Source organism: Argentina silus, assembly GCF_951799395.1.
Source record: "Argentina silus genome assembly, chromosome: 16".
Taxonomy (NCBI): domain Eukaryota; kingdom Metazoa; phylum Chordata; class Actinopteri; order Argentiniformes; family Argentinidae; genus Argentina; species Argentina silus.
The window spans coordinates 3,936,533-3,948,641 of record NC_139670.1 but is presented as its reverse complement, the minus strand read 5'-3'; the positions used below and the strand labels follow the sequence as shown (position 1 = coordinate 3,948,641).

Here is a 12,109-nt window from a genome sequence, read left to right as displayed (position 1 = left end):
GACTATGTTGGAGTCCAGCAGAAACAGTGTTTTAGGTTTTTCTTTTTTTTTTCTTTTTCTATAGTGCTAGAAAACAACAACCTCTCTGCTCTCTGAGACCTGAGTCAGGTTCACATCATCAGTAACATAGTCAGAGAGAAAAATAAACATTCAATTCAGTTAAGCAAAGTATTCCTTCTGTGTTCCATACACAGGGCCATCAAACTACGAGGAATGTCAAGTTGACATAATGAACAGAAATTTGAGTCTTCCTCTGGTCTGGGAACACAGAGGGGGGGTGAGGGGGGGGGGGGGGGGCTGCACATTAATATTAATACATGGAGCAGACATATTCTCTGGAGCTCTTTGAGAGGGTAATATGGGTCAAACGTGCAGGGCACACGTGAGTTAGCGAGGTCTTCGCAACTAGAGAACAGCTAGTGTGCGTGTGTGTGTGTTTCAGGGGGTGGGGGTGCCATCTTAAGTCATCTGGCCTGCCATCTTAAGTCATCTTGAGTCTCAGCTGGCCTGTGGTGTGTCTACCAGGGAGGTTAGTCATCAGAATGCACTGCATACTATGTACGCACTGAAGCACACACTGATGTATTTCATGGATTTTTTTCTCTCTCAGAGCAATTGTATAACATGTTTTTTTTATGACAGAAATTCATTCAACTATTAATGAAGTTATTTTTAAGATCTGAAGGTCAAACTATTTGTGATGTGGTTCTATGTTTTTATCCATTCACAGACTCCCAGAAGGTTTAGGGGAAAGAACAGAACAGCATTAATAACAAAGCGATGTGCAGACAACAGTTTCCGTTAACCGAAGTGAAGCAGAAATGGAAGCAGAAATCTCAGGCTTTTTGACTGAAATATTCATGTCTCGATGAAGGAGAAAGGAGCAGTGGAGGATCAATCATAATGAGGGGAGAAAATGAAGAAGAAAAAAATCAATATGAGAGTTTTCTTCCAGGAAGCAAGAAAAATAATCTCAAAAGTCTATGAAGAGTTGCTTTCTAAGAAACCTTGACATAAATGTGAAGAGTAAGACACATTTTGCTGTATCAAGTTTAGGCGCTGAGTCAGGAATGAATAGTTTGAGGCGCAGCATTTGGACTCCTTACAAAGCACAAGTAGTACAAGATCCCTCTCAGATGCCAGAACCCCTCGATGATTGACTTTGATTCATGGTTCTGAAATTGCCTACAGATTGGGTCACATAGTTGCCTTGATGTCATAATGAAGGGCAGGTAATGGATCAGGGAACTTGTGGAAGGCAGATCATTTTGTATAACTATAATTGCATTTATTAACCATTTTGCACAACTATAGTTGTATATATTAAAGAACACAATGCAGAGTAACATGTGTGTAACAACCAAGGTTAGTCTGGGAGACATTCATGTGTCGTTTTGGGTGCTTGGGGAGAGATGAAGGGGACCCCTGGGTACCTCCAGTTAAGTCATGGGATCGGAATGTTGAGAAACTGGAAGATAGTCCAAGAAAGAGTATGTATAGGAAACTTTCTCTCCTATAAGTACGGCGCCCATTTCTTTGTTTTTTGTTTACTCTGTTTATCTCTGAGAGAGAGACACTGTTGTACTCCTGCAAGCTTGTAATACAACTTATTATTAATCATTGTTATTAGATGTCTTCATTCACTGAATTTTGGAGTTCGATACCCAACCGAATTTATTAGGAAGAAAGGATTATTTTCCTCCACAAACTATGCATAAACTACATCCATCCCCATCAACAATGATGTTAGAATCAGATCAGAATCAGAATCAGAATCAGAATCAGAATTATTTTATTTGGCCAAGTATATTTGCACATACAGGAAATTGACTTGGTGCATGGGACATAGAAAACAATATGCAAGCAAAATTACAATAATATTAATATTAACAAAAAAATGAAAAAAATGACAAAATATGAACAAAATAGCAAAAACCCGAAAATTTACGAAATAGAACAATAAAACAATAAATAGATAGTTCGATAAGGATTACCGGCACTTCCAGTCCTGTGAAGGAGATTGTTGTCATTCCTGGCCATTTGCTTTATTATCTGTGGGCCCTTTGCTCAAGTTTAGATATAGTATGTGTACAAATGTGCATTGATTACCTCAAAGTAGGCTATAAACTCTGAACATTGACCCTTCAAATCGGTTGATGTTTGCTCTGATGGTATATCTATAACTGACCCCCTATCAGCTTTAAACCATGGAACTTTAACCTTGCTTCTCTCTATTTAGCAGGAACTCGCTTGATTCCGATGAGGTGGAACGAATCCCTTGGTTTCACGAATCCCTCTCTTTGCCTCCTCCATGATTAAGAGTTACTGTTCTGAAGTAGTTCCTTCTCCTCCCTCTCCAGATGTCACCCATTTGAATGAAGGCTCAGATCGAGGCTCAGATCACAGCCCACAACGCCAATGCAACACAACACAAAGGAACAAACAAACCTCCAGAGTAGGACTGTTATGCGAGGGACCGCCGGGGATTGTCAATATTTAATCAAGCTTCCTCTTTTGTGAAGGGTCACAGCATTCGACACCTATTGTTCTGTATTTTCTCAGCTTGTGAAAAGAGGCAGGTTTCTGTGCCATATCTTCTGAAGGAAATGGGTAAACATGGATGTTGAAATGCCATATATCACTGAACCATAAAAGTACATGTTGATAAGTTGTGTGAATAAGTTATAAGACTATTGCACAATTGCATATAATCTTATACCCCAGTGTGTGTGTGTGTGTGTGTGTGTGTGTGTGTGTGTTCGTGTGTCTATGTATGTATGTGTGTGTGTGTGTATGTGTGTGTCATATGCATTCATATGAGAGTTGCGTATATGTTTTCCCTCCTCAGAGGAGCAGGCTCGTGCAAGGAGCCGCCATCTCGGTCCAGGAACGCCCAGACAGCACAAAGGACCTCATTCACAGGCCTCTAAGGCCAGTGTCCCACACCCACACTGTCAGGAAGACAACCAGACCCATCCAGAACTCCAGCCTGGAATCATTATGGAATGCACTGTACTTACACTGTAGTTAAACACTCACATGAAAAACAGCACGTTAAGTAAACCTCAGAAGCTGAGGAGGAAAAGCGTTATGGAATGAAAACCTACTAGTCGCTAGCACCACCACAGCTGCCCAGAAAACGTCTCCCCTGGTGTCTGAGCCAAGCTGTGTTTCACACACAGACACGCAGACACGCACAAACACACACACAGACACACACACACACACACACACACACACACACCCTCCATCTTGGTGGTTCATGTTTTCCTTCCCTCTAAAGCCAAGTACCACATGCATCTCTCTGCATAGTATAATAAACGAAACACCATAGAGTTTCAGAGGGATGATGATTCCCTGTCCTTAGAACAATATTTTACAGCTCCAGCTAGCCAGAGAGCTCAGAGGCATACAGGCCATGTGTGTGAACTGGGTCCCACGCCAGATACTTCCCAGGGCCTACTGTGTGGGTGTGTGTGTATGTGTGCGTGTGCGTGCATGGGCGTGTGTGCGTGCGCGCTTGAGTGTGTGTGCGCGCTTGAGTGTGGGTGCGCACTTGAGTGTGTGTGCTGTTGTGTGTGTGTGTGTGTGTGTGTGTGTGTGTGTGTGTGTGTGTGTGTGTGTGCGTGCATGGACGCGTGTGTGTGAGTAAACTGAGTCCAATGCCAGAGGCTTCCTAGGGCCTACTGTGTGTGTGTGTGTGTGTGTGTGTGTGTGTGTGTGTGTGTGTGTGTGTGTGTGTGTGTGTGTGTGTGTGTTCCCAGGGCCTGCTCTGTTTAGAGAAGAAGAGCCAGGATGAGTCTTACAGGGAGACAGCCAGGCACCGGCCCACAGTCTGTAGCCTCTATCCAAGGGGAGGTTAGGACAATATGAAACAGAGACAGACCCTGTTATCCCCCCTTCGGATTCCTATCCTCCACATTATTCCCCGTTTTCCCTGTGTTTCATTTGATAGGAGAGAGAAAAGGAATGGACAGCGAATGCCAGTTGAACAGTAGAAAAACAGAATATCCTTGAATTGTGGTAGGAAAACAGAATGTCCTTTAATTCAGATAGAAAACCTGGGTTCTTCAGAGGTCTGTTGAGCTTTCAGTGTGTGCTTTCAAAACCTTGGAACCTCTTACATTTGATTGCACTCCAAATACACCATTATACAAACACAAGGGTCATTATGTATATGTGCATAGTTCCATAGTTATTGGAAGTCACCCTTCTTACTAAATAATCTATGGCGAAATCAGACACCTGTGAGCTGTCTCCTTAGCCAATCAGAGCCCAGCATTAAGCAGGTGAGTGAAAGCCTGCAGAAACCTCATCATTATTTACCACCTCTCGACGACGCCCAGGTAACGAGGGTCACCTGAGCCCCCCGTCTCTTATCAATGATCAAAGACACGCAGTTACTGCAATCTGATACCCCGTCTAATGAACCCTAATACTCACTTCTAGAAGGACACAAAGAGTAAAGAGGAGAAGCCTAATGATGACCAATGATGCTAAACATTGACCACATCTGAAGACGTGGAATAGTACCCGACTGGTTCATTCTATTGAAAATCTACAGTGATTGATATGGCGATATACTATATGGGCTACGAACATATTAAGGCTCACTAGCGATAGTGAAGATACCCCAGAACATACCTACCTAAGTCTTTCCCTGATATTCTTAGATAACATTCTTAACATGCTTTTTGGGTATGTGTATGGCCCACAGTGAACCTATGTTACTATACCTGAATACTGTAATACTTTGTATTCAGGCGATGATTACTAAAAACTGGAACTGTTCTCATACCTGAGTCACTACCACCCCCTATTGGTCAGAGATGGAAATGCGGCCAATCACAACACACAACAGGTTCAGTCAAGCGCTTGACTTTTTAATGAGAAAAACAAGCAGCATTACAGTTATATTCATCATCACGGTACAAAGTCAGTAGAGGGCACACGTGGTTATGTGTGTGTGTGTGTGTGTGATTAGGTGCTCACATTCTTCAAGTGTTAGACACGTGACAAATGCTGTACTGCAGAAGTTCTCGCACCTGATATCAGTCATTCATATCAAATGGACGGGAACATAGTTAACGGAATTTTCCCACCTTACAACAGAGGAAAGCAGAAATACATGAACAGTGGCAGTTGAGTAAAAAATGTGACAGTTGGCAAATAACAAGTGTCAGAACCCAACTTTCAAATGTCATTCATCGCGAATACTCTTTAACGATCGCTCTTATCAAAACAACCTTATCACATAGCCTTTTTCTTTTGATGACAGTGTTGCTCATCTTTAAGTTGCATATAGTGACCAAGATCATTGATCTGCAACGCTAACCGTTTAATATCATAACATAATCCATCATAACATACCATAATATACTGTATCTTATCACATATTCTGTCTTATCATACTGCACTTCTTTACAAATTATTCATCTTCACTCAGGCTGTTTCTTCTCTTCCCCCTCTGCTGGGTTCTTTCCTGCTGCAGGAGTCTTGACAGCTCTGGGTGTTTTACTAGCTTTGACTGGTTTCTCAACCTTCTCCTTCCTCACCGCAGTCTCCTTCCTCACTGCAGTCTCCTTCGATGCCAGCTCCCCCTTCTTCACTCCTGTCTCCTTCTTTCCTGTCATCTCTCCCTTCTTTACTGGTGTCGATTCCCTCTCCATCATCGTTGTTGTTGTTCCCTCGTTCCTTGCAGTAATCACATCCGTCATCCCGGCCGTCTCCTCCTCTGCGCCGTCTGTCTTGTCCCCTTTCACCTTCCGTAGTTTGTGCTTGCCTTTGACGGGAGCTGAGAAGGTGAGGGAGGTCTTGAGGAACTCCAGGGGGAAGATTCCCACGTCTCCGTCGAAGCGGTTCTTGGACACCTGCAGGGACCTCCTGCCGGGGACGGTCACCAGCTTCTTCTCCTGGAGGATGAGCACGTTGTCGGCCTCCTGGCTGGCCTGGAAGGGGGGGGAGGGGGTCAAAGGTCATCAGCAAACACATTCTATAATATTTGTTAGTCAACCTGGCTCCAGATCTGTCTGTGCTTTGGTTTACTCCAGTGTTGTTGTTGTTGTTGTTGTTGTTGTTACAATGTCATAGGAGTGGGCTAAAACACATACAGATCTGGATCCAGGCTACTACAGTAGTTCAGTCACATTGAGGCTACATTGCTCTGATTAAAAGTTCTCTCTCAGCCTGACCCTCCTCTCACCTTGGCAGATCCAAAGATGGAGGCCGTCTGCAGCTCTCTGTCGTCCTCCTCCTTCCTGGGGTGGATGATCAGAGTCACATGACAGCTGCTCTGGGTGGCGAACTTCCTGAACGCTCCAATGATGTGGTCCTGGACTGCAAGCCTGCATCAGAGGAGAGTTAAACATTAACCACAAGGTTTATTATCATTCTTTTTCTTTCCACTGTTCTTATTAATGAATTAATTCGGTGGAGTATTTCAGCCCAAGGTCTATATTGACAGTGACACAGCCATTGCTTATTCAGGGGTTTGAAAGGTTTGGATCTGACTCATCAGTAAGGATAGAGTTCTCACTTGTCTACAGTGACGTTCTCCTGGCCCATCATGAACTGCAGGTTGTCGATGATCACATGACTGATGTCATAGAGGTAGACAGCGTGCTGCATGGTGTCCAGCACAGCCCTGCGGGAAGAAAGAGAGAGGGGGGGAGAAGGAGAAAGAGAGAGGGGGAGAGAAGGAGAAAGAGAGAGAGAGAGAGAGAGAAGGAGAAAGAGAGAGAGGTGAGCCCCAGGCAACAAACAGCCATGGGAGATGACACAATACACAATGTGTAACAATGTCAAACTCATTCTGTGCAGGCTCTTCCTTCCTAAGGTTAAATTAAATAAAATAAATTCTGTGGACTCACTTGATGTTCTGCTGGCCGTGGAAGGTCATGAAGTAGAGGGGCAGATCCTCGAACCGGTCGGCCCAGGAGTCGTACTGGTCCAGGTTCTCCTCCAGCCTCTGCATGGCGAACTGGGTCAGCATGATCTTGGCCAGACGCACGTTGTTGATCTCAAAGCTGCCCCACAGCGTGTTCACACCCTCCATGCACAGGTCCAAGGCATACTCACTGATGAAGGTGGTCTTACCGCTGCCTGTGGGGCCTGGAGGTCAAAGTTGAGAGGGAGAGCTACTTTAGGCACATACTTATTGCTGGCCAAGGGAAAAATATACTGTAGTTGTATCGCATCAAATATCAAACACATTTCAGTTAAGCTATACATTTCTACTGTGTAGAACAACAAACATGGACACATTCAAAACGCATGCTAATTAAGCATCCCACTATGTACCTGTGAAGACAGTGAGCTCTCCCTTGCGGTGTCCCTTCAGGATCCTGTTGAGCTCAGGGAACCTGGACCACTTCACCCCGGCCACCTGCTCCGTGTTGGCCAGCTCACCGTAGACGTCCTCTCTCAGCTGCTTGAACGACACGATGGACTTATGGGCCGCGGGGATGGAGGCCTTGATGATGCGGGACAGGTTCCTCCCCTAACAAAAAGCAATAGATAATACTTGTTATTAATATAGTGCTAGAACTCCAAGTCATTTTCCAATAGACGACGGGGGGGGAGACAATAGGAAGAGGTATAAAAAGCAGAAAAAAACAAATCAGACAAACCTACCTGGTTCAGAGCCTCCACTGGACATGGCTGGAACTCCCCAGGCCTCACCAGAGAGCAGCGCTTCAGCCCCAGCTTCCGGGAGAAGATCTTGGATGCCTCCCAGGAGCGCATGTCCCCCCCCAGCCACAGTGTCACCCGCTTGAACTGCTCCAGGTAGGGGAGTAGGACTGGGGGGAGGGCGTTGACCCCCCGGGGAAGGGCAACAGCGGGGAGGCCAGTGGCTTGGCTGACTGCCAGGGCATCCACCTCGTGACCTGTTAGCACCACCTCCGTGTCCTTACGCCCCACCAGGGGCAGCCCAAACAGGTTGTGGTAGGAGCCAGTCCTGGGAACTGTGGCCTCAGTGTAAGCCACCTTCCCGCTCTCTGTGCTCTGGGCGGACATCAGCTTGACCCCCCTCAGGCTGGAGTCTGGCCCCCCAAACCAGGGGAACACTAGACTCTTGGTGGGTTTGAACAACCTCACCCCAAATTTCTTTAGCGAAGTGTTAGTAATCTTGCTCATCTGGAACATGGTCTTAATCAGCTGGAACTCCTCCTCTGGGAGGTCGGAGAGGGGCACGGAGCTGGACCAGATCCTCTGCACCTCCCTGAGCTCCATCTCCCTCACCTCCTGCTCCTCCAGGCTCTCAGGGTACCCCAGGAGAATGTGGGGGCTGAGGGAGGCCTGTCCCTCCTTCTGCATCACCTCCAGACAGTCCTGAAGGTCCTCCCAGCTCCCTTCCACCAGGGTGTCTTTACACAGGAACTGGCCTGTGGTCTTGTCTATGAACATATTAAAGCTTTCCTTCCCTGTACCAGCAGGGACATCCAGAGCCGGGACCAGGAAGATGCTCGGGGCGTGCAGGCAGCTATAGCCATCATGGAATGGGATGTCTTTGGAGCGGAGGTACTGTTTGATGTCTGTCACCGTGACAGGGTTGACAGGGAAGTCTATGGTAGACTTGGTGTCCTTTTTGTAGCCCCTGATCAAAGTGAGTGGCAACGCACCACCCCGTGGTTGTCTGTGTGTATAGTATGTGGGAAGAGCAAACCTTGGGGTATCTCTCTGGGTCAAGAGTCTCACTAGGGAGGTTGAGAGACCTCTTTGGGGAGGTATTCGTAAGGAGCTGCGGGCTGCCACCTGTAGGAGACAGGTGGTCCCCTTAAGGAACCAGCTCCTCCACATTTGTCACCTGGTCATTGAACCTGTAATAGATAGAAAAGCATTTAACGACCACCTTGGTAAAACGAACGCTAATAAGACTGGCCATCTGAATGACATGTACCAATCCCTGCTCTGCATTCCTGCGTGTGCTGCCCTATGTTCTTATGACCTTATTTGAGAGGTCAAAAAAGGATAGCAGAGGCAGGACACTGATTCAGTACAATAACGCACAGCTAAGTAGGATAATGTTCATATGCAACCAAGCAAACGGTGTGATAAAAATCAACTGACGATATATTCTGTCATTTTACCTGTACCGCTGAGTTCCCAGCCTTCTCTCGCGTGTACAGTTTGCGGGCTTTTGGTGTGTCATAAAAACAAGTCCGTGTGAAACATTTCGCATAGAATAATTCATCGCATTAACAGTTCATATGAAATTAAATTTAAGTTTATGCTATTGAATGAAAAAAAGACAAACGAATATAAATGTTATTGTATATTCATTTATAAAAATGCATCATATGCATTATTATTTCAATGCATGGACTCACGTACTCGTGTTTCCGACCGGAATGTATACTTGACGGACTCCATGCTATTCACATTCCCGTCAAATCGTCCTCTGGCCATTTTATGATCAAACAACGTCGTTAACGAGTTATTTCAATGTCAAAATAAAGTATTAATCTAATCGATTGTAAAATGACATCCAGGGGTACCCAGAGTCGCTTCTTACAAAGCGTTCTTCAAAACGGGGTGGGTCGATATGTCTGTCAACTCAAGCGCATCTCCCTCGTCTTCTCCAAAAAAGGACAGAGTTCTCTAGGGGCCAGGTAGGTGTTATCTATAGCTGGCTTCAATGTGTTTGTAATGATGTTTTCGCGTTATTTTGGTAGTTACAGAAGTCACTGGATGGATAGAGAAATCAGCGCCCATGTCTAACTAAATTGAGAAAATGTCATAGTTGACACAGGATTGGGAGTCAGTTTGGGAGTCAGTTGTGACCCAAGCCTATATTGCAGCAATGCATGCTAGTATTGCAATATGATGTTGTACTGTAGTCTGTAACTAACTACTGCAAATCCTTTATCCATAGGGAATTCATCGAAGAAGGAATAGTGGACTTCGCCAAGAAGAACCCTGGAACCGTAGTCTACGTATCTCCTACTGTTCACAGGATTCCCAAACTTGTTGCCGAATACTGTAAGTGTGGAAGTCAAGCAGGCAGACATGCCTTGTGTGGTTTTTTTTTTACCTGCTGTGAGTGAGACTGGAGATTTCTTATGTTTGAGTTTTTTGTTGATGCGTTAACACTTTCATGTCACTAGGTGTCGCTAGGGCACCACTGTTTGTCAGGCTTTCAACTGGTATGTTGTGTGCGGTCCCGAATGTCGCAATGTAATTGAAGTACTTTAGGCCTGCATTTCAGTTTGATCATATTCAAAGCAATGCAGTGTGAACCAAGTTCTGTACCTTTTGCGATGCAAATGTTATATGAGATCTCCCAAAACCATTGCGATCTAACATGAGTATTTGTGTGATTTGCGCGCAGTAAACGGCAACGTGAGGGAGGAGCTCATCACCAGCAAGTCGTCTCAGCAGATCACTGAGCTGGTGAACAAGCTGGCCAACCAGTCTGGCCTGGACATCATCCGCATCCGGAAGCCCATTCACACAAACAGCCCCAGCATCCAGGGCCAATGGCATCCATTCACCAACCGGACCCCCTCCATCAGCCCGATAGGACCCCAGAAAACGCAGCAGGACTGAATGGCTGTATATGACTGACCTAATATAGCCTATCATGGTTGACCTCATTAGTGATAGCGAAACTAGCCTACTTGTCGGTTGTCCACTCTCGTCTCTGTTGTCCACTGACCTGTCCCGATTACAGAACAATTGCGTTGCTGACAAGGAATTTTTTTTCTGAGGAAACCAAAAGGCCTGTATTGAAAAAACTACAGTTATGGAATTTCCCTTTTTGAACGGACTTTGCATGATTGTGTCAGAAGCTTCTCAGCTGATGCACTGAGATGTTGACAGACCAGATCTTCACCTGATGGTTGTGTGTCCACAGGCTTTCGCAATGGCCAACCACAGCTGTGTCTGTTGAATGAAATAAAGTGGCATAGAAAATACTCTACTTCATACGTTTGGACCTGTCAGTCAACCCTTTTCTGTGTAAAACAGTCACATTCAAATGTAGAACTGATGTGTGTGGTTTCCCGAACTTCAAATACATGTTTCATAGTGGTGCTGTGTGGAGGACAGACAAAGAAGTCACCCTGTTAGAGACACACGTTGTTTTTATTTTTCATGGCCTAGCAGATGTACCCATTAACAACAACAACTGTGTTCCCTGCAATCACACCACAGTCCATATCCTGGCTCTCACAGACCTACGTCATCAAATCATCCAGACAGCCTCAAACGACCCTCTTTTACTACTATCCAACAATAAGGGGCCGTCGACATCCTCCACAACCAAGGTGCTGCAAGCACGTATAAAATGCATCTTGCTCGTCTGTAGATAACGTACTGTAACTACTCTCCTGCAGGGTGATTCTGCGGTAAAAGATGAGACAGGAGGATTTCAGGTTCTTCTAGATTGATGGGTTCCAGACAGTTGACGCATGACTCCGGACACAGGAAGCGGTGTGAGTCAGTGTGAAAGCTGATTGTGTAGGATGTGAGGCGTGCGTGAGGGGACTACAGAGAACCGATGAGGAGGTGCACCTGTGACTGCAGAGGGATTAGTGCTACAGTCATGTAGTGTAGTGTAGTGTGTGTGTGTGTGTGTGTGTGTTGTTTCCTGATGTGTAATCAATATATTATAGATTATACCTCTCATAAGTAATCAAAATAATGTGTTTCAATAATGTTCACCCTACTGTATGTGTGAATTGAATAATGCTGACCCTACTGTATGTGTCAAGTGAAGTGAAAATTAAAGCACATGACACAGTGGGCTTTCAGCGGAACCACTTAACCTCAAATTAAGTTAATCATGTGGAAAAAATACGGAACAGACATAAACAACAAAGTCCCTAACTAAAATAACTGTGAAATGTTCTCAACAAACTGGTGCTATTTATTTATATTGATTGGATGAAATTGGGTTTTCCTCGGGCGTTTTCATAGCTGATTATGTTTCACACCAATTATGTGCAGCAAAGCCTGACCACAAGTTCTCACATCACGTCGTCGTTCCCCAATGAGAACTGGCAGAGCTTGACCCGCACTACGGGAGTAGAACCTCTAAATAAAGATCACTGTTGCTTAGATACCGCCTTAGACGCAGCACTGTTTTTGCTCCCTCGCTCCCTCCCAG

The 12,109-nt window shown here is 45.3% G+C and overlaps 2 protein-coding genes across 2 annotated transcripts; one reads left to right on the top strand and one right to left on the bottom strand.

The window, feature by feature from the left end:
• Positions 1-4,867: 4,867 nt before the first annotated feature.
• On the bottom strand, positions 4,868-9,138 carry twnk (twinkle mtDNA helicase). The gene is made up of 7 exons (XM_083688243.1): positions 9,090-9,138; positions 7,633-8,819; positions 7,300-7,498; positions 6,870-7,110; positions 6,536-6,643; positions 6,203-6,344; positions 4,868-5,948 (listed from the first exon to the last, which is right to left on the bottom strand). Exons 2-7 carry the CDS (start codon positions 8,797-8,799, stop codon positions 5,439-5,441), a joined length of 2,367 nt encoding a protein of 788 aa, XP_083544369.1. The 5' UTR covers positions 8,800-8,819; positions 9,090-9,138; the 3' UTR covers positions 4,868-5,438.
• Positions 9,139-9,368: 230 nt separating this feature from the next.
• On the top strand, positions 9,369-11,743 carry mrpl43 (mitochondrial ribosomal protein L43). Its single transcript, XM_083688043.1, has 3 exons — positions 9,369-9,611; positions 9,875-9,981; positions 10,331-11,743. Exons 1-3 carry the CDS (start codon positions 9,481-9,483, stop codon positions 10,546-10,548), a joined length of 456 nt encoding a protein of 151 aa, XP_083544169.1. The 5' UTR covers positions 9,369-9,480; the 3' UTR covers positions 10,549-11,743.
• The last annotated feature ends 366 nt before the right edge of the window (positions 11,744-12,109 follow it).